At 39.8% G+C, this 27,757-nt stretch overlaps 1 protein-coding gene across 1 annotated transcript in view; it reads right to left on the reverse strand.

Annotated features, from left to right (window-relative positions):
• KCNQ3 (potassium voltage-gated channel subfamily Q member 3) overlaps nt 1–27,757 on the reverse strand; it is a 191,764-nt gene that overhangs the window by 9,467 nt on the left and 154,540 nt on the right. The window contains exons 2-12 of the mRNA XM_066566548.1: nt 27,346–27,436; nt 25,459–25,585; nt 23,577–23,749; nt 21,441–21,596; nt 19,970–20,080; nt 18,947–19,042; nt 17,479–17,573; nt 16,047–16,073; nt 4,882–5,069; nt 3,730–3,832; nt 1,292–1,423 (exon numbers count right to left, since the gene is read on the reverse strand). Of these exons, the coding sequence (XP_066422645.1) occupies nt 1,292–1,423; nt 3,730–3,832; nt 4,882–5,069; nt 16,047–16,073; nt 17,479–17,573; nt 18,947–19,042; nt 19,970–20,080; nt 21,441–21,596; nt 23,577–23,749; nt 25,459–25,585; nt 27,346–27,436 (1,299 nt within the window). The remainder of the gene's footprint in view (nt 1–1,291; nt 1,424–3,729; nt 3,833–4,881; nt 5,070–16,046; nt 16,074–17,478; nt 17,574–18,946; nt 19,043–19,969; nt 20,081–21,440; nt 21,597–23,576; nt 23,750–25,458; nt 25,586–27,345; nt 27,437–27,757) is intronic.

A 27,757-nucleotide genomic window follows, 5' to 3' on the forward strand; every position in this document is an offset into this window, starting at 1 on the left:
AAGTTGCATAAGGAAGTCTACTCAATTTTTTTTTATTTGGCACCAAAGGAGAAAGATTGTTTGGAATGCTCCAACATGTAATTATACTCTTTTACTATATCAAATATTCTTTCATTTGTCATTTTCAACTGCTCAGGTGCAAGTTAGTCTCTGTTTATTCAGTTCACCCCTCAAAAGGCCACATATCAATCAGCACTAGTTCACAAACCAGTTATCTGTATTATTGGACAATCCATGCAGCTGCCTTGCATGGTTTCATAGTGCCCCATAGAGTTCTGAAAATGGAACTTGAAAAAGCTCCAGGCAAGCCTCACAAAGCTAGCTAGATGTTGGCTTGAATCCCCAGGCATTGCTGACAGACATGCTAAATACTTGAAAAAGAGATTGCCCAGTGCATGGAAAATCGCTTTGAAATAAGAAATTACAAAGTTCAGCAGAAAGATCAGGGCAGCCTTTTAAAGCCAAGGTAAGTCCAGACAAGGCCCAAATGTGCAGCAAGAGTTGCACTCCCTCAGCCTGTTATTGGGAGAGAAATGAAGGTGATTTTGTGGCATTTTGATGTTCAGAGTCACTGAGGGCCTCGGGGAATGTGCTGTGCAGAGACAGAGCAAGGACAGCCCCACACATCTGCACACACACCTGCACACACACCTGCACACACATCTGGACACGTGTACTCAGGCCCACATGGATTTCCAACCCCAAGCTCTGACCTGGGCTAATGGATCAGGGGACAAGAAGCACAAATTTTTGTAGATGTGCCTCAAAATCACATTGCAATGAACCCCTTCTGAGAGGAAAGAGCTGTGGATGCAGATTGCACCTGAACAATCACAGAGGCCTGAAATTCCAATTTTTTTTCAGATAGGTCAATTACACCTGAGTGAAACCTTCTGTGCTGATGTATTTTGGCACTTTTATGTGATGTTTCACTAGGCACACATCATCAGAGAATCCAGCCCAAAGAAAAGTTCATGGAGAGCAACTATTGCTTTTATTTATCATCTGTAAAATGGGGAGAGGAGAGAAATTTGATCCTGACCAAATAAGGCAACAGTGAAGAAAATTCACAGCATTTTTAAACTATGATGTCCTTGTTCTATATCTGAGCCAGTGGTCTCTCCCTGCAGTTATCCCTGCAAGCTCTCTCTTGCCTTTTGTTTTTGGGAAAAGGTTTTGTCATGGACCAGCTGCACCGTGCAAAGGCGTGACTTTTGGGTGGCCTTGTACACAGATAGGCCAATGTTTTCATTTGGCCACCAAAGCTGTACATTTACCAGAAGATTCTTACCTTGCCTGAAGGTATTTTATTCTGGAAAGCATATCAAGATGCCCTGCTGAGTATTGCTCTATCACATCCTTTACATCATAAGGCCTCAAAGTCTCCTTGAATTTTTTTTTATAGAGACGAAACTGTAGTATTCTGCAAATTAAACAGAAAAAATATTAATTTCTTATATAGATTTCGTGATAAAAATTTCCAATTTTTTCAAAATATGGATGAATTCGCTGGGTGTTTGCAAATTGAGCATGGTTATTTCTAAACAAGGCAATAAAATATAAACAAAGAATCTATAACATCATGCTATATTTGAAAATTTATAATAGTTGTCTTTGCATAATTCATAGTCTTAAAAAATGGTTTAAAGCTTCAGAATCACAGTTGGAGCTCGAATTTGAACAACACAAGTCACAGGAGATTTTGAAGCTGTGAAGTTGAAGCTGCTTCTTCTATGCTTCAGTCTATTATAAAGCAAATTTATAGTATATGCAATGCTGAATCATTTTCATCTTGGTTTTAATTTTGCACCTGGGAAAGTTTTGGATAGGAAATGATAATTAGATATAGATGTGGAAGTTAAGAAGTTAGCAGCAGTTCAGGTTGTAAAGAGGAGAAAACTTTTTAGAACTGCCTGAAGTGTCCTTGAAGAAAACAGCAGTATCACATTATTGTTGTTGTAGTGATAATAATATGATTGCTCTTATTATTGCTATTGCTATAAAATGAGCTAGTAATTAGTAACAGAATTTTTATAAAAAGGAACACTGCTGGCCAGAGCACTTGAAAATGTTTGGCATTTTCACCGTTTTCTGTTTATACATTACTTTATATATATATATATATATAGGTAGATGAAACAAATAGAAGAAATACATTTAAACTATGAAAGCTTTATCTTTATCTGGTTTAGACTTGGGTTCTGGATGTTTGCTTTCTCAGTAGAATCTCCAGGTACTTGTTGGTCTGAACTGGGATATTGCTGTCATCTGTTAAGGTTCTAACTTTTTTTTAATTTAAGGTTTAATTTAATGTTTTTAAAGTCTGTATAAAATTTCATTTAGCAAAGGTAATTCTATTACAACTTCTTAAGGGCTGCTGATTCTTTAACTCTGCTGCTTATTAATATTTCAAGGTTTCAAAAGTATACCTGGGCCTATTTTTGCCAAATTAGGTATGGTAACAGCAAAACTACACATTCAAAGTCTTAAGGGAAAAATAGGGATCACAATGTTAGCAATTCTAATTTAAAATCTCCTTGATCATGACCCCGAAGTCCATTAAGTGGTTTTGTCTGAAAGAATTACTCTCAATTAATGTTCAGGATCTGGGTACACTACACAAGAAAAAAAAAATCTTGGCTCCTGATTGAGTTTAAATGGAAATTGCATGAATCAATTAGACTTGGACAGGATGTGGGGAAGCAGTTTTTCAAAAGTAACAATAACATGTTTGAAAGCAAGCAGGTATCAGGGAAAGAAAGGGAAAGCTGTGGAGAACAGGGATGAAGAAGCTTCCAATCGGAGCAAAGAAGCCATGGTCAACATGAGCAAAGCCTGTGTGACTTGGCTTTCAGCTGCCTTTAGAAAACTTGGAATTTTTTACAAACTGATTCTGCTGCACCCAATTCAAAAAGAACCAGGAGTACATACCATGGTTTTATACATATAAATATATGGTTATATTTTTATTACCATCTTCCCTGAAGTTTTTCTAAGATAAATCTGAGACACTCCAGACTTGCAGTATTTCATCTGGAAGGTGGTAACTCCCTGGCCCAAAAATTAACAACTTTAGGGATAAACAGCAATTGCAATGAAAGCAGAGTATTTTCCCATGGGGGCATTTTTCAAGGGAGGAGAGTAAAAAAGTACTGCATCAAGGAGTAACAGAGCATCAGTGAATAGATTCTATTTGCTTGGTGTGCTAAACACATGACCAAGGCTTAGTAGGAGTTTTCTAACTCTCGGGAATATCTCTTGTGATGTGAAAATGGAGGTGACGCATGTCACAAGCCAAAAACTGCTGAAATGGAGACCTCAGCATGTATTAAAATATGACAGCTGAAAAGTAGGTTGCACACTCATATAATTGTGAATAAAGAGTTGAGTCAGCTCAGAGTTTTTTGTTAAGCAAAAGTTCCAGTTTCATACAAATATTAGTCACTAAATTGAGAAAGATATATTTATATAGCATTTTAGCAAGGAATAGTACAAAATATTATTTTATGATAAAAACACTGTAGATTATTTCTCAAAATGACATGGAAAATGTTATTAAAAAGTTTCTCCTTTCTGCAGACTTTCAACAGACTGAATAGGGTCTGTCTCATGTTTCTGAAAACTCTGAAATTATCTCATCTATTGCATCTAAAAAAAGTAATAACAGAAACAGTGAATCAACATGTAGCAACATGGTAATTTCCTATCATCCTTCAAAAAGACATTTACCTGACAGCTCGGATGGCTGTCTTGAATGTGGGGATCATATCTTCCATAGGGAAATCACTACTGTCACCTCTGTCTTCTGCCATGGGTTCCCCTGTTCCTGCATCTGCAAAGGAGGCCAAAAAACCAGATGTGTGAACATTTCACCACACAATATTTAGAAGGATGCATGGCTGAATAAAGCACTACATAAAGTAAGCGCAATTTAATAAAGAAATATCTCTTACAGCTTCTTTCACTGGTCAGGTCTTGAAAGGGATTTAATTATTTTGGGACAGCTGTAAGACACATTACTGAAGGATCTCCTTTCAGATTCTAGCATTTCTGAAACACTTGGAACTTGTCTTCCTTTCCAATAGATCTTTGCCCAAATTATTTTACAGAAAGGCTAAAACAGGTTGTAGAAGCCACAGGCCAAGTTCTCCTCTCATTGGCACTGCCTGGAGCTCATGTACCTTCATGAAGGAGAAAATCAAGTTCCTGATGGGAACACCCAGGCTACATCCATGGTAGCATGTCCAGCATGCACTGGTCAGCTGGCACAAGAAAGGGGAACCTGTTATTTAAAGACCATTTTAATGTTATGGGCAAGAGGGAAATGTGTGCTCAGGGAAGCTGAGAGGAAAAATGCCCTATAATGTTGCATGGAGACCCAATGGAAACCTCTGAGGGGCAGCAGGCCTGGGGAGAGAGGGGGAGGGAAGAAGACATTGACTCTGTAAAGGAGGTTTAATGAGATGGCAGTGAGGCTGTATTTGAGATGCCTGCACACAGGCTGTTGCAGGGCTGGATGCAGTCCAGGAGGGAGCTATCTCAGCTTGCTCATAAACCAAGCCGTGATGGTGTGTGCTTTTTGGGGAATACACATTGACTGCCCTGTGTGCCCACTTTTTCCAGGCCAAACAGGCTGAATCCAGCACTGGCTTTATCCCATGTCAGTTGCTGGTTTTGAGAAGGGCTGGTGTTTGATTTCAAGCACTGTTGCCGGGACTCCAGGACTCCTTTTCTTGGGCTTCCCCAAAAGTACTACATAAAACCAGGTACCAGACATGCTTGTCCCAGAAAGTCACAAACCTTCAACAGAATATGCAGAAGAACAAAGTAAAATGAGGAGAACAGGGGATGCATAGAAAGAAATCAACACAGATGGGCTACCTTCCGAGCTTTGCCAAAAAGCGTACGCTTTCATTCGGAACGCAGTGCGAAAACGCTCCTTATTATTCAAGACAACATTCTTAGGCTCTTTTGAAGGACTTTCTTCAATGGCATCTACATTCAGAGGGGTAAATAGCTTTCCTTTAGTATTGGTACCACGAACCCGATCCAAGAGACCCAGCTTTTGGCTACAAAATAAGCAGAAGTAATCATTTTCCTCCTTTGTACAATATTAACTTGTTTTCATGATGCTTTAAGTATATAATGGGCTAAATAATTGTTTTGTATACAAGGACACTGCTGGGGCTACCATAATTATCAATGTCTTTGTAAGCAACAGTTAAGGTCCACAGATAATTAACTGCTTTTTATGAGCATTTTTTGGTATCAATGTTGAAAATGTTACCAGAGGGTCATGCTATCCTCTCCATGCAAGGTGCCACAGTGCTTCAGCTCACGTAGCACACCTGAAGCAGTAGTTTCATTAAAAAGACATGAAACAACACTACTGCCATGGGCAGGGATGTCATTCACTAGACCAAGTTGCTCAGAGCCCCTTTCAGCTTGGCCTTAAAACACTTCCAAGGGTGGAGCATCCACAATGTCTCTGGGCAACCTGTTCTGGTGGTTCCAGTGGGGAATTTCTTCCTAATGTCTAATGTAAACCTGCACTCTTTCAGCTTGAGGCCATTCCTCCTCATCCTGTCACTACACACCTTTGTTAAAAGCACCTCTCCTGTTTTCTTGCAGTCTCCCTTTAGGTACTAGAACATGCTCTAAAGTCTCCTCAGAGCCATCTCTTATCCAAACATAACAACCTCAACTCCCTTATTTTATTCCTCAACTTTAAGGAATAAAATAAAGTGAGATGTGCTGTGAACCAGATAAATCACCAGCAAAATTCTGGGAAGGCTTTGCCAAGCACTGATTAGGGACATGGTAGGACAGGATACCCTGTTTTCTCTCCACCTTGACCTAAAGGAGTTGTAGTGAAGTGACACATTTTTTTCCTTTGATGATTCCTTGCACTGTCCTCTTAGAGATTTACTGTCTGAATACATTTGTCCTTCAGTGACAACACAGAGATAGAATTTCATCTACCTGCCATTTTACCAGCACCACAAACCCTCCTGACAGCCTGATGGCTGTAATGATCTTAAAGGTAATCACTAATACCACTAAAGCAGAAACAGGAATAGGAATTTGACAGGGAGTTTATCAGCTTATATATGTTCTGAACACTTTGTAGGTGATGGATGGTATAAATATTTGATTTGCTTGTTCACTTTGCTGCCCAAATATTTGTTAATTGCACATTTGTTAAAAACCCAAACAAACAAACAAACAAAAACAAAAAAACAAAAGAAAAGAAAACCAGGGCTAAGCCACAGGAAGAAAGCTTTTTAACACATTCCTGGGACAGCTCTAGGGAGAGGTGAATTGTGCACACATGAACAAGAGGCAGCTCTGTGTGGGACACCAGATCAAGTAAGTTGAGTGTGGAGAGGGAAGAGGCTGTTATAGCTGGCAGGGTTCTGAGAGCCACAGATGAGAGCAGAGCTGAAGGACCAACAGCCATGGTTACCAGAAGAAGGAATTAACAGGTGAGGGATCATTGCAGGATGCTCAGCTGCAACCACTAAACCTGCTGGCAGGAGAGGCAAGTGTGGGGAGGGTCCACTGCGCGAGGACATCGTGGCCAAGGATGGAGATGTGTGTGCAGACCTTGCAAGTGGGAAAGAAGGATTTCACATTTCTATCTCAGAGCTCTGTCTGTTGCAGTATCCCCCACAATGAGTGTTATCTGAGCATTGAGCATCACAGCTGTTGCAAGTTTTTGTGCTGTTTTTGTTTGTTGGGGTTTTTTTTACGTGAATTATTGGGGTTCTCCTCTCTACTGTCTGTTTCTGTTTAATATATCTTTGACCCAGGGAGTAATGAAATACGGGATTCTCTATCAGAAAAGTTGCAAGCACTAAACCTTTGGGTATAGGAAGTTTTTACAACCCTTCTGATTTTTCTTTTTGCTATGAAAATACTTGTGAATGTAATTTCTGCAGCCTAGGAAGTCCAGACACTTGCCTGTCATTGCATGGATGAAGAGCACGTGTGCATGTGAGTACTGAAGTGGCAACTAACGAGGAGTTGGGTACAGAGACACAGATTTAGTCCTGATATATCAGCATTTCCAGGAGATAAAAGCATGGATTTGAGTGAAGAATTAGAACAGTCTACATGAATATCTATATTTCTCAGACTATGCCCTAATGTCATTTCCTGAAGAATTCATGGCATGGGGGTAAGATGCACAAATCACAGACAAATATATGGAGTAAAAATTGGGGATTACTTCCTTCTTTGTAGAAAAAGATGAGATGTTGCTTGCTGACATTTGTGACAAATTATGTTTTGGAAAATCTCACATTTGAGCTAAAGAATTCTTTAAAAATTAAAAATTATTTAAAATGTAAAATGGCTTTAAAATATTTTAATGCAATTTAAAATGTAAAATAGCTTTAAAAATTATATCCATAGTTCTTGCTTTTGGGGTGGAATCTTGATCTGCTTTGCCCACCAAGGTTCTGTCAACACTGAAGTGATGGTGAGTGCAGAGTTCCAGCAAGTGATTTGTGTTCTACTAATGTTGGGAGATCCTGCACCCCCTTTTCTGCATCACTTTCCCTTCTCTGTTTGACCATGTTTGAGAGCAGTACTGCTTTACAAGACCGATATTTGAATTCTCTGTGAAATTTGGATTCTTCAAGCACTCAGCTGCCATACATAGGGCAAATATATACTGGAGAAGAAAACTAATGAGCAAGTTTGAAAAGGGCACAAAATATAAAGGTGAGGAAGTAAAAGTCAACAGAAAGATTTGCATGTGGGATTTTTGGGCAGGTAAAGTAGGGAAAATAAATTCTCATGTCTCATTAATAAATCAAAGGAGGAATTAATTTTGAGAAGTATGGTCAAGATGAGTATAGAATCATGGCACATCACCACTGAAAAAGTTTTATTCCAAAGAAATGCACCAAAAACTAGTTCAGTGATAACAGAGTCAGCCAGGCAATATAAACTGATGGACCTGAAGGTGTTAGAGAGAGCAAGCTTGTGAGAGTGAGAATTTCTTTAATATAAAGAAAAAAAAGCAATGAGGCATGGACACCCTGGTGTTGATCTGTGCAGACTGAAGGAGACTGTGGAATAAGATACAAGAAAGGAAAAACCAAAGCAGTTTTAGGGGGAGGAGATCTGTTCTGTGATAATAAAATGACAAGGTTTGTTTCTGGGTCTGAAAAAATTATGCAACAGGCTTGTTGTGGAGATCAGCGTTCTCCACATGGGGGGATTACAGGTCACTGACAATAGATGATTGATAGATGAATCTCAAATGAAAGGAAGAGTCAAGTGGTCACATACTACACACTGGCTTTGAGCAATGTACTAAATGTCACAAGATCTGAGTTAGTAACACTACAGAGAAACTCTCAAGAGAAAAATATCTTTAAGGAACAGAACCTGAAAGGCAAAGAAGCAGAAAAATAGGTGAGGCAAAAGACTGCTGTTGTTTATAAAAAGCCATTTAGTACTACACTAAAATAATACAGTTGTCATTACATGTGGTCTCTAACTCCCTCTCCAGAAACTTGCTTAATTCTTCAAAATATATATATATCCAGCTGTCCCAAAGTTTGCCCCATAAAACTCCTGTGATAACTGCCTTGCATACCAGAAAAAATGGAGGCATAAAGTGAGGACCTGTAGGGATCAGACCAGAAGGAAAAGGGTCAGTAGATGATGCAAAGTATCCAAATATTAATCTACTGACATTTTATAAGTATAGGACAGCAATATAAGCAAGATATGCAGAAATTTGTCACAGAGCTATGCAAGACTGGGACTGAACAAGATTTTATATCCTCCTCATAGATAAAATCAGAACAAAAATTCCTCTGCATTCAGCACAAAACCCTACTTATTTGCAGTGACATTTTCCTCTGCATATGTTGGCATGCTCATTTGTGGAATGGGGCTTTTTGGTGTTTTTTTCAGTGTGGTGGGGACCTAAGGCAGATAACACAAACTGAAAGTATTCCCAGATTTTCTTTTTAGAGTTTTGCAGCTATCCCTGCTGATAAGAGTCAGTTTAGGAAGAAACTATTCTCCAAAGACTGTTGTTTGAGCATCTTAGGTTGCTGAGCTAGAACTCTTCTGATCTTTTTTAAGCTGTTAAAGAAGTTAAGCTTCCTATCTAAGACTACTCTTTAGACCCATTTCTATAATCAGTGGGAAGTCAGCAACTCTAACCAGTGAGTGGGGAGAGTGTGGTTCAGTTTGGGATGACTTTATACTTGGGGAACGTTGTTATTGACTATGGAAAGATCTAGATGAGAAGTCATCCAAAAAGCAGATCTCTAGTCTAAGTTAAAGTTACCTGAGCTGAAGCCTTCCTCATTAATGGAATCCTGAAGATTAACCCTTGAAGTAACATTCAGATTCATAACAGTATGTTTATGCAACAAATATAGACAATTGTGTTCTTATCTGGCAGCCAGAGCAGTAAAATCATCAGAAAATAATTCATCAGCTTGACATCAAAATATTCAACCATGTGTTGTATACAAAAGAACCCCAAACAAAACCCAAGCTTCTTTCCAGATAACAACTGTCATCAGGAAAAAAAAATGGACTTTATTCTCATTTCCAAGGAATGAAATCTGGGTCTGCTGGGGTTTTATTTCCATTGATCTTTTTAAAAGTGCTGAGGAAACATTTGTCCTCATGACACGATCTCCTCATTAAAGCAGCATGCGCATGGCTCAGTCCCGGGCGTGAAGCATGCGCCGACCATCCTGCATGAGAGGGGCTAGGACAGTGGTTCCCACCCACAGCCTCATGCACTGCTGCTCATCTTTCAGACTCCCCCTTCTGATGTTAGCTACTTTTCCTCACCTGGGAACAGTGGTCCCACTTCATTTGGCTTCCTTACGTTCAATAAAATATCATTCTCAACTTCCAGCACAGTTCCAGAAACTGGGGAGATACAAATCTATCCCAAGCATGCTGACAAAAATCCAGGGTAGTTTCTCTGACTAGCTTGGATAAATCACCATTTTTTGTCTTGCATGCTATTAGATCCTCTCTCTCATGGGTTCCAAACCCTGTGTCCTTGAAATGGGACCCAGGATGCAAATTCCTTAACTTTGTGGTAGATACAGATCACCAGAAAGGGAGGAAGGTGAGAGCAGTGCAGTTTCTTTCTACCTAAAGAAAAATTCAGCTCTTAAATTTTTGTTCCCCATGAGCAGTGGGAATTATTTTGAACCACCTGAGAGATTATTTTGGTGGCTTGATATACGGGAGATGGCTGGCTTCTGCAACACATGTTTTACCCTTGCTCAGAATAAAGAGTGGGAACCACTGAACTAGATATATTTTCCAGAAACAGTCATGCAAAGAAATAATGCATTTACATCCCATCATGCAAGCCAGATACTCTCCTCTCTATCCTTTTCCTAGTATTGGAGTTTCATAAACAAATGGTCCGTGTGTGAGGAGAAAAATAGTGAATTAATTCTAAGAGTGAACCAAACAGCCCTCTGCCATGGATTTACCACTTTCACCTAACAAGGACAAATGATAATCAGGAGATTTTTCCATATTTTTTACAGTTTAAAGTCACTAGATGTAATTAATCTCAGGTAACTGGAAGCAGAAGGAAGTAATGTTTACTCCAGCATTTTTGTACCTTATCAGATGAACTTACATGGGTGAATTTAGCTTTGGAAAATGAAACATTCTGAATGAGGTTTCCAGAAGTATCCCATATTCTGCTTTGAACACTTCCTAATAGAAATTAATACCAAGCTAATGTTATGACAGACAGGAGTTCTGCAGTGAACCTGTTCAACTGATCTCAGACAGTCCATGGGATTTCTTAAAATAAAACAAAGAACATTCCACACTTCTGAGGTAGTTCTAAACTTTAACCAATCAACTTTCCCTTTTATTGAGTAGTATTCTTTCCTTCAGAGAAGATCTCACAAAAATGTTCTGTCCCAAAATAGTTGACTACAGCTTCCTGAAAACTAAAGACTTCACTCTGCACTCTGAATCTTGAGGCCTAAATTTGCAAGTTTCTAACATGTGAGGAGGAAACATGGAAACATCACTTCAAAGTCAACAAATTTCCATGCTTCTTGGTGGTGTACATCCTCACTGGTATTTAAGGGTGGCTATGACTCTGACTATGTCAGACTATGACAGACTGACCTACCATCCAGACTATCTGCCCACAAACTTGAGCACAAATCAAAACTTCAGCTCAACTTTGATGCCCTTCAGAAAAAGAAAGCGCTTTTACATACACTAAAGGCCTTTGCTTAGCTCCTTCTCTCATCCACACTTTCTAAAGGGATTGGAGATGGATGAAAATAAATAATGTCACATAAATCTATGGGAAGAATAATCCAAATCCAATTCATTGTGAAACCAGGATGGATATTTTTCACCAATGGATGCAGCCATTGTAGGTAGAAATGGACGCTGACCCACTTTTTGCTTCAAAGTGAACATATAATGTATCAATCACTAGAAAGCAAATCAAACTGCTAAATCAAAGTCTCTTGACTATTGTGCATGGGCCAATAATCAAATAAAAAAATGGAGTGCTTTACTTGCTGCTCTCCAAAAGCTGAAGAGCTCCAGCTAGAAAAGCTGAGTTGCAGGTAGATGGTTTCATGTTTGTGGAATGAAGCTGGAATGAGAACAACCAGATAAAGTTGAATGACAGCAAGGTGTGGGATAGAGTGAAATACTTTGCAATTCAGTCAAAATATTATTTCTAATTATGTATCTTTTGTATTCCTGAAGTGCCACAAGCTATGACTATGTCTCTTTGCAGGAAGGTAAAGTTCTTGCCCCAGGTCTTAGGTCACAGTTCAGCAAGATATTTAAGCATGTCACTAACTTTATCCAGATGGTCAAAAGCATCCACTTGTTTTCCATTTGCTGAACCAGAACCTGCAAATACACATGCAAAGACGTTGTTCCACTGAACTCAAATTCAAAGTAACTTGCATGAATTGTGTTGGCAGGGTTGGGACCACATAAGGAACAGTGTTTAGCTCTTACAGTATATTTTTCTCACAGTAAATTTCAAAATTCTTTGCAGACTAGGCTAGTTTAATTTCCATTTGATAGAAACAGAGAAAAACACCTGTTTCTAAGCAGATTCTTTGGAGAGTTTGGATAATATCCCATGTTTTCTGAACAGTAGAACAATTAACTATTTGCAAGGTCATGCAACTTTCTTTTTATGCTTAATAAATTTTCAGTCTTATTGTCCCTTACTTTTGATGGTGGTTATGTGAACTACTGTAGTAAAAACAGAAAGTGCAGGCAGAGAATGGCATGCAAGAAATATGAAAAGAATAAGGCTGAACTGTTACTTGAACATATATACCTAAGTTTTCTTGTGAGGCTTGATCCAAAGAATGACTCCCTACTAATCATGACATTACTGTAAAGTGAAGAAAAGTTAATAAGATGAGACATTAATGATTACCCATGAAAAGCTCTATGAAAAGAGTGGGAGCCTTTCATTTGTAGTTAATGCAGTGTGTAGATTAGAGTGGCCTTTTTTCCTTCCTGTTTTGGGCAGATGTATTAGGATGAATAGCTTACAGTGAAATTTTACACTTTGAAAAGTAGGGTTTTATTTTCATTTTGTTGTCAGCATTGGCAATACAGAAATGTACCACATTTCATGAATTCTTTCATACTCATGTAATAGGAAGGACAGGTACTCATTATGCCACTCCTCTAAAAAATCAAATCAACTTTCCAAAGACATAGAAATATTATTTGTCTTGTAGAGATAAGGAAACAGGGATAAATGACTTTTCTGCAATCACATAATAATAGATCTAGGAATGAGCATACTCTCCTGATGTCAAGTTCTAAAGCTGGACAATGAGGATCAGGAGTAAGACCCTAGAAGTTCAAAATTCTTCACTAAGGTGCCTGTACATGCAAGTTTAAACTCTGGTCAAAGTCAGTGGAACAGCTGCTAACAACAGCACTGAAAAATGAGGCCCCAATATTATTTCCTGAAACATAGACATAAAAAGTTGCTCAGAATAAAAATATGTCTGGCAAGCAAATGCCCATCCTAAATGTAGGTCAGGCTCCCAAATGTTTGCTGAATGATTTGCTGCATGCCTGCAGAAATGAGCATTAGCATCTCTTCCTCATAAATCTCCCTTCTGGAGAACTGAACAGATTAAAAAGCTTTGCAATACCGGGAGAAAAGCAGTTGCTGTCTGAGATTTCATGGGGCTATGAGGTTTAGGCATTGATTAAGGGAAAAAAAAAAAGCTGGTGGCACCTCTGGCATGAGGTCAGTAAACTCATCAGTGAGCCACAGAGAGCACAGCTCAGTTCCTCCTGGGTTGGGGAATACACATAGGGAAGATGCTGTTCTTAAGAGCAGCATCATAACTACCACTTCCCTTCACTGTTTACAGGACAGAGTCGAGCTCCAGTCCAATGTCCTCTTCATCATATCTCATATCTTCACAGCTTTATTTTAAAGGGAGCTTCAGTAAAGCCTTAGATTGCTGACAAATTTTACTTGATTTTCCACTGTGAAAAGTCCTTCCCTGCAGCCTTGCCTTGGGATCCAACTTCTGAAATGGGCTTTTCCACTCATTTGTGACCCGTGTGTTCTTCCCAAATGGTCTAAGAACAGGGTCCTGTATCTGTCTGTGATTTTATCATGCCAGCTCCTGCTTCTCTCCTGATCCAGGAGAGATCCTACAAGGATCTGTCATGGAGTTCAACTCTAGAACTGTGGAGTTCCTAAAGAGCTTTCACTCTACTCACTAAAAACTCTGCCACTTAAAGCACTTCCTGTCCTCAAATTTTGACACAGCCAGGCCTCATTTTTTGTTTATTAAAAGCTTCTGTGAAAATTTTGGACCAATTCTTCTTTCTCCTTTGTCAACCATGGATCAGATGATGCAGTTGATTACTACAGCAGCCTTACTACTTATTTACTTTCTCTTTAAGTACTAAACTGATGGAAGAACCTGGAGACTGAAGACACTTATGGGCTGTTCTCCCCATTAGGACCACACTCCCTTATTGCTCATTTATTTCAATAGAGTCAAAGCACAAACTGCAGTGGAGTACAAGGGATACTTTCTATACCAAATCACTGCAGAAGGAATAAGATTTTTTTTAATTATCTTGTTTGTAAATAAGAGTTTTATAAGAGATGAGATGTGGTACTGTCAAAACAACCAGATTTTATGGCTCAATCACATTTCTACTGAAGTCAGTGGATGTTCCCACAAGTGCCATCATATGTCTGTTTACCTGGAGGGTTTCCAATCCCTTTAATTGAATGCCTCATTCCATAAACACATTTCTGCTAGCAGGAAGGCTCCCATGCAGGTGTACTGATGATTTTGCTGAGAGTTATTATATATATAATAAAATAAAGCCAAATTATATCCAGCTAGAATGAGGGGCCTTGGGATTATAGCTTTAAAGATTTTGAGCTGTGAGTCATACTTTTCCATTTTTAATTCAGTGTGTTGACATCAAATGATTTTTACTGCCTGAAAGCTACAGTAACTCAGAACTGCTGCAGGTGCAGGAGCTGTGATCAACAGTGAACTGCAGCAGGCATTCTCTTACCTAATTTTAATCTGCTGCTCCTTCTCAGCCAGAACATTTTGACTCAAGTTATGGAATTACTCAAAAGGATTTCAGCTCCTAAGTTCTTCCCTACATATTAAAGGCCAAAATTCAGCTGTTACCAAGACTGGAGATGGCTAAAATCTTCAAACATCTGCATTAATGCAACTGAGCTTGCCCATGACTGCTTAGCCTGGGGTGTGCCATGGCTGTAAAGTACTTGAGGTCCATGGGGATTCACAAACTGGGTGCCTCCCACCCAGTCATCTTTGAGATGAGCTCATTATTTTGGTGGTAAGAGGAGGAAGACATCCTTTCCCAATAATTTGTCACTAGAGGACTCACCTGAATTGTAAGAAAACTTGAGATAGGTTTTTCTTCTCTGCTAAATAAAGCTTGAACCCCAAAAGTTCCTAGGAGAACAGCAATTGTAATATTTCTTTTTTTTTTTTGGTCAATTTCCTTTATTGAAGTTCTCATGTGTTACATGGAATATTAAAAAAAAAAAAAGCATAATTTTTCATCAAGTCAGGGACTAGAACTCCAGACCTGACCTCTGGCTCACTGTTTTGAAAGGTAGCTACAATTTTGTTCCTTTTCTCTGTGTTGTAAATGGTGAAGCAAACTGAAGTAGCTCCAGCACTGTGGAGCTATTTATCCTTTAATTGTTATTGAATTACATTGTGGGTGACCCATTGACAGTGGTTTAACATTAAGTTTTGAGTTACAATTATTGTATGTGCATTTAACTCTTCTACTTATCTGAAGAGGTTATAAAGATATCATTTCCATTTGAGGCTTTGCAGGTTGGCTGACTGTGGCTGCTCTGCTGCTCTGCAGTGACTGGCCAGTGCTGGGGTTGAGGATTCCTTCATTCTCTTTGCTTGTGAATACCCTGCTGTGATGGGGAGCTTTCCTGTTTTATTCAGCATGGGTGACACCAGGCCCTCAAACCTAATGCAGCTTTTACAGTACTGCCAGAGAGAATGACTATCCTGCTGGTTCATCTTAGACACCCATCTCTTTATTTATTGTCAACAAATCTTTGCACAGGGTGAACTGTCACTTGCTCACACCACAACATTGCTCTGTGCAAGACTGTGGAGCAACAGCAACCAGAGTCTTAAATTCCCCCCAGAACAGCCTGGATGCTAAACCCTGGCTCTGCAGCATGGATCAGGAGAAATCTACACCATGATTAATCATAACAAACAATAAAGCTGTTTACAGACAATTAGCAAGCAACATTGCCTTTGTACAATTAGCATTTTAGCTGTGTTGTTAAACTAGGGGAAAAAGCAAGCAGTTAAGAAATGGACTTGTTAATAATTTTTAATGATTACCTGTGGTGTTAGTAGCATGATTTAGTTAACAGCTCATGAATCCACATAGAACTATTTAGCTTGCATCCTCCAACAGCTCTATTAAAACATATATGTATAATAATGACAGCTACATACCTGGCAGTACCATCCAATTGCTCTTTCCTTTTATAGAAGAGAGGACGCATTACAAGAAAGCAAGGAGAGAAAAATAATATCATAAATTCAGCATATTTTTAAAATATATATTGCTAGTCTACTGCTAATACCTTATACCTCTTTTGTTCTGTGACCATAACTGACAGAAAAAGCAGAATAAAAGCTACATTTTCAATGAGCTATAAAGCTAAAAAAGAAGTGATTTAGATTCCTGAAACCAGTCTGTGCTGCTTAGACTGGCAATCCAGTCTTTGGTTAGAAGTGATCTCCCCTGCCCTCCTTCCCAGGATCTTATTTGCAAAATACCTATTAAATTTCAGATTGCATTTGGATCACAAAAGAACCTACACAAAATGAGCAAGCTTGAAGTCACAGTACTGAGTCCAGACTCCTTATGAATCTGAGAATTACTCTCTGGAAAACCCTGCAGTCAAGAAATCCTGAAGAAATGATTCTGTAATGGAAAATGTGGGAATAGACAGAAAGTGAAAGAGATAAAGAAAAGGAAAGAAATATACTGAGCCTTAATTAAACACTTTTGGTGCTAGGGTTTTTTTGTGTTTGTTTGTTTTTTGTTTGTTTGTTCTTTTTTTGTTGTTGTTGAGGTTTCCTTTTTGAAGCATGTGAAATTGGTTCTAAAAATGTATTGTGACTAAAACAAGGAAAGAGTGAGTGTTTTTAATTTGCCCTTTGTGAAAGCAGGAGTCTGAAACATTTCAAGGGAGTCTTGAGCAACAGCTGGAGCTTCAGTATCAGGGCAGTGAGCACAACTATGCATGGAGACCTCTGAGTTGAACAGTAGTTTAAGGGCACTTCTTTTTCAGAATGAGGCACAACAGCAAGAGCAGGAGGAACATTTAAAGCACTAACTTGGATATGTAATGCCCATTGTTATCAGCTGATAATCTGTAGCTAAAAGTCTTGGCTTTTCATAGGGACATACAGGTTTTTTAAAAAAACATTTTAAAATGTTAAGACCTAATGTGAGAAAGATGCCTGTTGGATAGTTAAGGAGAGTGAGGATCAATCTAATAGCCATAAACATATAAGCATCTATTTTATCTGAATATCTTTATGTATGGAATACTTTCACTGAACTCAGAAGTGGTGAGTGAAATTAAACCACTACTTCAGAAAAGATTCCTCTTCTTCAGAAGAGTTTTCTGGAAAACATCTGTTACCTACAAAAGCCTCGCTGATATATATATATATATATATATATATATATATATATATATATATATATATATATATATATATATACACACACATATATATATATATATACACATATATATATATATATATATATACACATATATATACACATATATATATATATAGTCTGTGTTTCCTATCCTGACTGATACTTTACAAAAAATGATGATGGAGAGGTAGACAATGCACTTACCTGAAAAATGGAAATGATACAATTGATTCATAAAACCTCCAGGTAGCAACTAAATCAATCCTGTTTGGGTTAGTAGCATAGTATCTCCAGGCAGCCTAAATTACAGGGGAGAGGAAATAATTACTGTTAGGTGAAGTTATTTCCCAGCTGACTGCAGCCAGACTCTGTCAAAGAACATAACAATGCACCTGAGTCACTATCTGGAAATTAATTACTAATCAGCCATACCAAATAAGTGCCACTATATGGAAAAGCTTTTGACACTGAATTTTGATCTTGGAGGGCTGTTAAAGGAAACAGAACATGGAGGAAACCATTATCAGAACATGACATTACATTAGACTAAAATGGTTTTATTGTCCTGTCTGGTATGTCTAAAAGAGCTTCAAGCACTGCTGGACTTGTCCAGTAATTCTGGAAGTACTTAAGACAGTTTGCCCCCTAATGTATCATCAGAAGAAATTTTTGCTGAGCAATTTTCTACTTCAGCATTTAGTTCAAATTAAAATTCCCCCAAAAAAATTTCCCCAACCTGAAACCCATTAGCTGCATAAGCTACCTGATCAGTGCAGATGCTTTAATTTAAAATTAAGTTCCATCAAATTCTATTCACAATTCATGCCTGCAGCCCCTCTGTTTGCTAAAGCATGTTTTTAATGAGAACAGCCATGAATTTTAATGCCATTCAGCCTATTTCTCCTGAGGACTGGTTCCATCCTGAGCACCAATGCTTCCATTTGTTATCACAGAAACTTTCTCTGTCCCTCTGTGAAAATGCTGTCATTTACTTAACCGCTATCAGGATGTGCTCCACACCTAGTAAGAATAAAGAATTTCAAATTTGTCAGCACACAGACGAATGATTTTAAGCTTAATATCCTGAATTCATAACAAAGGCCATAACTGATGTCCAAGTCAGGTAAGGGCTCTCTTCCCATTCAATTTCTGGACCATCCAGTGACATAACAGAGGATACAGGGTGTGGTTTAGTTTTTAAACCCCACATATACTATTTATGTTATTTGCTTTGATTGAAATTGTCACTGTCTCTTGTGTTACTTCTATTGCTGTTTTCACATCAATAACAACATAACTGTTTGCACAGAAAAGCATTTTCTCAAGGGAACTGAAAAAAAAAATTGTATTTTGTAAAGAATGTGTTTTCAACAGCTTGTTTCCTGTGATTTTGTGGCAGTGATGAAGAAGCCAGTTGGTTTACAGAAGCTAGCAGATGAGATCCTTTCTTTGCAAGACACTGTTCTTCTGAAAGATATTCTGGGAGTTGAGAGATTCCACAAAACTGCAAAGGCCTTTGGATTATCCAGCTCAGTGTGAAAAACTGACAAACAAAAATTCTCACCTCCTGCAATGGGAAGTGAGAATTTGGGCAAGGGAGGTGGCCCTTGCTAACATGATGCAGAGTCTTCATGCACAGCACTTTTTCAAGGCAGAGGAAAGGGCTGCAAACCTGAATGAGCTCAGCTGCTGGCTTTCTTCTTTTCTCAAAATGTTTCTGACGATGCTGCTCCTGGACCTTCAGTGCCAGCCCTGACCCCAAAATGCCCTGAAAGTACAGAGTGATGCAAGATTTTAGACTACTCTTACTCAGAACAAAATGGATTAATGATGAGAGGATGCAGGTTTGTGGGTGGAGATGGAGATGGCTACATGGAGTCTTTGTGCAGCTCCCATGCTTTTCCTGCTGCTCCACTCACAGGACAGGAGGTTGTCATGATCCTCTCAAGGACCACAGGCCACACCAAACTACTAAAGGTCCTCAAGAGGCTTCTTGAATGTCTACTGCCTTTCCAAGCTGGTGGTGTCCAGCTGCTGTGTTACTTTCCATTTCCACTGAAACTCTGCTTGCATGATACAATGGTTGCGCTAGACCGTGCTTTGGTCTGAGAGTTCAGGACTTGTCATCCTCTGTGAAATTCTTTCCAAGTCTGGATCTAGAGGAAAAATATCCTAAAATCTGGGATTAGGGCAGTTTCTGTTGCTATTCAGCCCATCTGAGTCAGATTTTGTTTCATTCTTATCTGAGGACATTGCAGACAAAGGAAATAAAGGGCTGGATAAGATGGGTCAAATTCTAATTATTACAATGGTAGACCCCAAATCCTTTGAAAATATGTTTTGTGGGGGTTATGCTAATACCAGTAAATTACCATGTGCCAGTGTACAGTCCCATGAACTGCCTTGTGATTTCCCAGATTGTTCACTTGCTGGTTTAATTTTGTCCTGTGCTAACTAGCACTGTCAGACAATGCCCACATAGTGATTCGAGGAGTATTGGGGTGACATATTATTCCCAATAGGCTCTGTGCAAAGTTGGGCAGGAAACAAGTTCCATTTACTGATACAGACCCCCTCAAGAATCTGGAGGACTTCTTTAAAGGGGATTTGGTTCCAATGGTGATTTTATTAACTTTACCTTCTTTTGGCAAGTGCACAGATCTGGGCTGTGTCTAACAGAGGGGAAGGTACTTACTGCAGGAAGAGCAAAGAAGGACACTCCAATGAGAGAGAAGGTGGCTGCAATCAGCCGTCCCTCCCATGTTTTAGGGGTTTTGTCTCCGTATCCAATTGTGGCGAGTGTGATCTGTGGGCACAAGAACCAGGGTTTAATGTAAGAAAAACAAAGCCAACAGCTCTGTGTAAATGTCACCATGAAAGTTGTGTAACTCACTTAGCCCTGAGGGTGCTCATGCACACCTTGGTGGAATAGGATCTTGAGGATGGGTCAACCAATTTTATGGTGGCATCATAATCCCAAGGCACTGCATGGAGAATGGCTTTAGTCTCAAAGCAGCTGCCTCTTACAGGTGCATTTGCTGCAAGTGAAGTCCACATAAATCTCCTGCCCACCATCAGTACAGAGTCAGGAATGGGATTTGCCACTTAACAGCTTGCAGACCTTTAATAACCTGTCAGAAATAGCTCTACCTGAAGTCCTGGTCTTTCTTAAAGCAAAGATATCTTTCTGAAAGCATTCTCTTTTCTGGCACAATTGTTAATTTCCAACTGCGTACATTTTCTCACCACTGAGACTCCATCTAAATGTCCTGGATATTAAAGGACATGGAAACATCCAGGTGTTCTAGCCAACACTTGGTACCTTTTGACTAATAATGGGGGAAGGGGAGTATTTTATATTTATGAGTAAACTTCATTGAATAAAAAATATGCTGCTGAATTTAAGTCACAGCATGACATAGACTTCCTTAACTTATCAGTAACAAAGCAACATGAATTCTGGAATGGCAGGAGTATCTGTGATTGAATGAGAGTGGTGCAAACCAGTACTCTTCTCTTAATCAGAAGAGACAAGAACAGATGTATCAAAAATCCCTCTTGTTCAGCATCCTACCACCAATGGCACTCCCTGATCTTTGGGGAATGCATGTAAGACATGAGAATTGTTATGTTAACCTTGCCAGAAATATTTTTTTACTTCCTCCATTTGAACCCAGAGACATCTTCAGTCAGTGGCTCCATAAGAACTAAACCTGCCATGCATGTCTTCCTCAACGGCCCAAATGTTCGGTGCTCTTTGACAGCCCAACAGACCCATCCACCGGGCAGCTCTGGCTCTGCCACTTTCTGAGGAACACAGCTCTCACTGCAGGACACTGCTGGCATGGGAGCTCTGTCTCCCTTTAGTGCAGTTACCCCCAAAGAGATGCTCCTCTAAAAGAGGTTTCCCAGACACCAGGAACACAGATTGATTTCTGAAGGCGGTTTAAGCACCTAAGGGCCATTTTCTGAAAATCAACCTGAAAATCAACAGGGTTGTAGGTTCTCTTGATTGGTTGTAGGGGCACCTTTACTTTGGTAAAGTTCCTGGGTAATATGCCTTTCACCCAAATAGAGCAGCACTTGCACTGTAATCCCTAAAACTTGATCTCTTCTTGGATATGAAGTTTTAAAGAAGTCTATAATGTAATTTTGGAGTCACTTACCAGCCCCCACCACAGTGCATCTGCATAGGTTTCAAACTCCTCTTTCATCTCCACCCCATTAGCATCTTTTTCAGGAACATCTTTTTCAACCAGATAAACAAGAAATGAGGATAAGATGAGTGTCAGGAACCCAATGTACCAAGCAGTGATGAGTTCCTGCAAAAGAAACAGATGAACACAGAGGGGCTGAAAAGAGCCTCAATATCCACAGTGGCAGAGTAAATATCAGGAGGAGAGAGAAGCACAGAGGGTTACAGCAGAGCTGTCACTGCTGGCTTTGGTCACATCCATGACCAGCCCAGCTCAGCACTTAGTGGGCAATAATGCAGAGATTTACAAGAATTGGCCCTTACACAGATCTTTCCTTAGGAGCAGCCTGGAGGAATCTGCAGCTGTGGCTCTGCATTAAGCTGGGTTAAGGGCTTAGCTGCACCCATGGCACAGGGGGCTGCAGGGCTCTGACCCTGACCTTGACTCTTTCCTTTCCTTCTGCCCCTGGGCCTGGTCAGTCTTGGCAAACAAACCAACAGCTCTGCCCTTTCCCTACCTCCAGAGAGCCAAGGCTGCAGGATGCATTTCCATCTCTTCAGCCGTAACAAAGCTGATCCCATCACGAATGATATTTTCAAAATTAATTCATTCAATAAGAACAGACCTTGAAAATATTCTGTGTGCAAGCAAACCCCAAACTTTGCTGTTTTAGAGAGAATGACTGGAGTGCCCCACAGAGTTGGGGCATGCAACCACCCAAGTTAAAATCCCAGAATGCCAGCAATATCTGAAACAAGGCAGAAAGATTTTTTTTTAGGTCTTCAGAGCTAGGTAAAAAAAAATCAATATTCCAATTCATTTTTATCATTCATATTAGTCATTCATCCAATTCAATTCACTGTATTGGGAAAGAAAAAAAAAGGCTGTAGCTGAGAACTTTGGAATTGAATATTGAGACAAGAGAAAAACTTTTCTAGCTAATTTCTGGTGTGCAGTCACAGAAGGAAATTAGCAAAATTGTTTTGTCATTGTCTCCAGTAAAGCAAAGGTCTCACAACCCACTCTAATCTCCCCCAGCCAGCTGAGGTCTAAAAGTGCATGGTGGGGAATCAAACAAGTAATATTTGAATGAAATCCCACACCATGAAGCCTTTAACAAATTCTAAACAATGTTTTTGTTACATAGACTTCTTCCGTGATCTGTTTCCTGAGAAACATTTTTGACATAAGTGTTTATCTGCCACCTGTCTTGTAGCAAGTTTATATGAGGAAGAAGCAGAAGTTCATAAGAAATGAAGCATGGTGGGCATCCCCATTAGTCTGTGCACAGAAGCAAAGTCTAAATATGCTGTGCCAGCTGGCATTTTAGCTTTCAAAACCCCCTAAGATGTCAGGAATGTCATTCATGGGTAAGAAAAAGCAGTAGGTAGTGGAGTATATGTAGTTTTTCTATATCCTGTGCAGATGAGAAATCTCATCTAGAGGATTTTTAAGCAGATAGTTTTAAACTTGTAATAATGTTTTGTGAAAACCCAAGAACACGAGTAGCTGTCTGGTGCAAGACAGGGTGTGTCTGACTACAGCATCAAGTTAGACCAAGCAAAGATGACTTCAGGAATTTTTGCCTGTCTGGGTTCTCACTATGTACATCTCTGTATTGTATGACCTAAGCTTCCAAAGAGAAATTTTACTGGTAGCTCCCTTGGAAACCACATTTCTGTGCATATTTCTCAGGCTACTCAGCCTCTTTCCATCCCTTCAGAGGCCTGCTCCATCTGTTGATCAGACAGGTCTGAGAAGCCACTACAAACATGTTGCAGCTTCCCAGGCTTTTTTATCAAGGGTTTCAGCATCCTTCACTATAAAAGGGATGTCCCTGATCCCATTCACAGTAAAGGCAAAATTCTTGTTGTAATGTGTGGGAATGAACATGGTCTCATTTCCCAGCACACTATTGAGCACAGAAAGGTAAAACAAAGGGCAAAATGGTTCAGAGAATGGAAAAGGGAATAAAGCTGAAAGAACAAAGCTGTATTTTGAACTGCTAAACATAACCCCAAGGCACTGCTGTACCTGTGCACCCCCTCTCTTTCCTTTTAATCTTCCTCCCCAAGCCCCATGTGAGCCTGCAAGCTCCTCACTCACTTTGCTGTGTGCACAAATAGCTGATCCTAAAAGTTTCCAGGTGCCGCCGCGCCGGTCCATGCGCAGCATCCGGAGGATCTGAAGGAAGCGGAGGCTTCTGAGAGATGTTGCCAGAACATTGCCCTGGTTCCCAACAGCAACCACTGGCACTGAAGCAATCAGCACAAAGATATCTGCAAAGCAAAAAGGACAAAGCCTGCCAACAAAAGTGGCCCCATCACCTGCTTCTTAATCCCATCTGGCTGCACTGCAAATTTCCCTAGGCGAGTTTCAGAGCTGCCTGAAAATGCCTTCTCCTGCCAATTAATCAGACATCTGCAGCTGCCACACCAGTATCAGGAACAGAACCTCCTGGAAAGCCTTGGGATCTCTTTACAGATCAATGCACTGGACCTGAGACACTGAACTTGCTTAGGGATGCATGGAAACAGCGTCATAATGCTGACAGAAAATCAGCCTTAACTTCATCTGTACCACTGCAACACCATAGTGAGCAGGTCAGCAGATGAGAAATTCAGGTTTGATGGTACCATTTTATTCTTTTGGCTCAGTTTTCCCACTAAAATCGTGAAGTCAGTACTACTTTTTTTCTTTAAGTGCTCACAGAAGCAATTTGCTGATGACTGAAGAGGTTTGAAATGTGAATAAATTCTTTTTGTTTCCTTTCTTTTCCTTGTTTCACCTTGTCTTTTGATCCTATATACACATACAAGAAGAAAGTGGTACCAAACAGCTTCAATCATTCTCTGGGCACTCAGTCTTTGAATTGTATTTGAATTGAATTTGAATTATTTGAATTGAATTAAAAAAATTCTCTTTCCAGCCAAAAAAGTGGATTTCAGATATATTCACTTCCAATCATTCTCAAAACAAACTTGTACCAGTGGCAAATGAGAGATGATTTTAATAAATCCAGGATATCTTTTGTTTTTTACACAGATATCAATGAAGATTCATACTCAGGAGTGAGATGACACTGTTACTGAGAAGGAATGAGACAGAATCAATCCCACTTGCTCACATCTGCTGCCTTCACAAACCTACTAGAATATAAGAATCTGTACAACAGTAGCACCCAAAGGAGCATTACTAAATTGAGGATAGCACAGATACACAAATAAAATTTGTGACAATTTTGTCTACCATTTAGATCCATGAGATAAACAAAAAGAGAGGCTTGTATTCATGCAGCACCATGGTTCCCAGAGTGTGTGCTGTACAAATAAAGAAAAAAAACAGTGCTTGGCCTGAAGAGAGTTGAAACAAGTGAGGGTATCCTAAAATCAGTGAATGAATGGGGATGACCAGTGTTCAGGGCAGAGTGAGCTCCTAAATGTTGGCTGGTTGGTTTATGGATGAAACAAGTAGTTGCAGGAGGGTATTCAAACATGAATAATGAGTAATTGTGTGGATAATTATAGGCAGTGCCTTCCAAGCCTGAAAGACAACATGGGTGAAATCACAAAAATACTTGTTTGCAAATACAGACCAACAATACAATTTTAAAACAAAATGCAAATATGAAAGGGAGCTGGGGAAGATGGTATAGGGTTGGATTTGAAACTGAAGGCAGAGAGAGTCTTCCTGAGGATGAGCTTAAGAAAAGTGAAATGGGGCTCAGGACAAGGAAAATGTATTTGAAGAGTAGAAGGATTCTTTTTTTATTCTCACTGACTAGGTAGCCAAGTGTCTCTGAATTACAAGTTATTGCTGGCTACTTCAAATAATTACTCCAAGCAGGACATGGATCCTGGCATAAAGGAAAGATCTGATTTCAGTGCTCTTTGCACTGCCAATCACCAGTTTTTTTATATCCCCCAAACTGCCTTAAAAGGAAAAGGGACATTAATGAGGCAAACAGTAGTAGAGAGCATGTGCCTACCCAGCATGCACAAAGGCTTCCTGGCAAATTTGAGTCTCCCCCTCCATCCTTTGTAGCGACAGCAACAGCCAGCAGCCCAGATTCTTAAGGCAAACTCTGCTCCAAAGATGAAAATGGCAAAAGTTTCCTGTATCAAGACACAAACAACATTGTTAGTCTCACAATAATTTTGCAGTAATTCTGGACACAAGGATACAGTTGAAGGAAACAGATGAGGTGCAAGTGTTAGGATATGTGTAAGAGAGAGGAAAAAAGTGGAGGAGAATCAAGATTGATGACAGGGCAAGGCAAAGAGGGGACATAGTTTTCCAGCCTGCTAAGTACCATGCAGGAAGGATTTGCCCCTGCTGGTGGGTAAAAGTGAAATGCTTACCCTGTCTTAATGGAAAGACAATTACTTCACAGAAAGACCTCCTGCTCTACACAAAATGAGGAGATGTATGTGAGGGGTGACTGCAGAGTCCCCAGGGCACTCTGTGCCCACCCCCAGGGTCAGCCACTAGCAGCTCATTCATGCAGCCATAAATGTCCAGACAGGGCAGGACGCAGGACACTCATATGGTCATAAGTTTAAAGCAGTGATAAAGACATATGTAAGAAAAATTTAAGGCATATATTGTTCCCTTAAATTTCTGGTGGATGAAAAGAATGGGATTGTCCACCTTGCTCCAGATCCTTTCTAAGCATGGGGAGGGAATGGGGAGCAAAGAGCTTCTCTGAGGTGCTCAGCAGGGTGGGGTGCCAAGGGCAGCCTGGGGCACATGGTTACTTTTCCTCTCTGTGAATTGCTGGCAAGAGCGAAAAGGGGGGACTTTTCCCCATGCTCGTTGCCCATAGCTTCTAAAAGCTGCTGAGAGCCACATAAAAACAAGCACAGGAGAAGGAAAGATAACCTCAGGCTTTTTCAAATGTGAAAGATGGGCCTAAGCAGGGTAACAGAGACCAAAAGCAAGTTTCCCATTCCCTGAGGGATGAAGGTCTTTTCAAACAGGCACTTTTTGAGAAAGAACATGCAAGGGGAATTCACCTTTCATTCTTTTTGGTATTTAGCTCTTGGTTGAATCTATATGTCTCTGGAGGTACAAGGGGAAATGGAAATTGAGATCCTGGAACTAATTTTGGTGTGCAGTTTCTCTGGGGATACTTTAAACAAGGCCAGGTTAAGCGAGACACTGTGTCCTGTATTTTATGATAGCTATGGGAGCAAAGGAAGTTCATTTTTAGGGTAATTTTCATTAAATGTTGAATTTGCAATTTTATATTTAGGGAGGTTTTTTTCTATTTTTTAATTCTTCTGCTAAATGGGAAGCCTTGCTGAAATAAAGTCTTGAGCATGAATTTCAGCATTTATAGAACAAGCAGTCTGGAATGTATTTCCTGTGAATACATTTTCTCTCAAAGGCACTGCCTGCAGCAATTTCAGTTATGCTGCTATTGGACAAAAGCATGAGTCCAACTCTGATGACCTCCCTGGAAAGAAATACTAGGATTAACAGAATACTATAGAATGAATCAAAACTGTTGAAAGATTCCTCCAAAAAATATTTTTAAAGTGTGCTTAGGTCTGGCATGGTCAATAGGAAATTTCCTGATAATCTGATGAAAGGACTGTTAGACAAATGCTGAAAAGCCACAATTTAAAAGCCTCAGGCTAGGGTCTTTGCTCTCATTTTATTTTTGCTCAGGAACCTCACTTACTTTTTACTCAGTTGGTGTTGACAATGGACTGGGAACTCTCCAATATGTAAGTGCACAGTCACTGCTCCAGGAGCAGGAGCAGAAGCCTCACTGCATGCACAGTTGGGAGCAAGTTTCCATCCCTGCTGATGGGGCTGATTTCAATTCCAGGACATTACCAGGCTGATGCAGCATCCACAGTTTACTTACCAGCAAGAGGAGCCAGTCTCCAGAAACTGTTTCATACTCCTTGAATGTTGTCAGGACTGCTAAGATCAAACACCCCAAGACAATCAGAAACCTGAAATGAAACAAAAAGCACAGCATTTTTAACCCTCTCTGTATTTGCACTGCAGATATTGCCTATAAAATCATGAGTAGAGACCTCCATGGGATGGCTACTCCCTGTTGGCAAGAATGAGGTGGGTTCTGATGAAGATCAGAAGTTTTCAACCAGGTTGGAGGAGGGGGAACTGGCAGTCATGGCAAGATCACAGTCAGAATGTTCCTGGGACAGACATGCTTTAATCAACCCACATTCTTCAAGAATGAGATGGGTGATAGTGCTTTTTGGGAAGGGATTGCATGATATGGCAGAGGATTGTGTTGCTCAGGAGGCCTA

This window comes from Molothrus aeneus, chromosome 1, assembly GCF_037042795.1.
Source record: "Molothrus aeneus isolate 106 chromosome 1, BPBGC_Maene_1.0, whole genome shotgun sequence".
Classification (NCBI taxonomy): Eukaryota; Metazoa; Chordata; class Aves; order Passeriformes; family Icteridae; genus Molothrus; species Molothrus aeneus.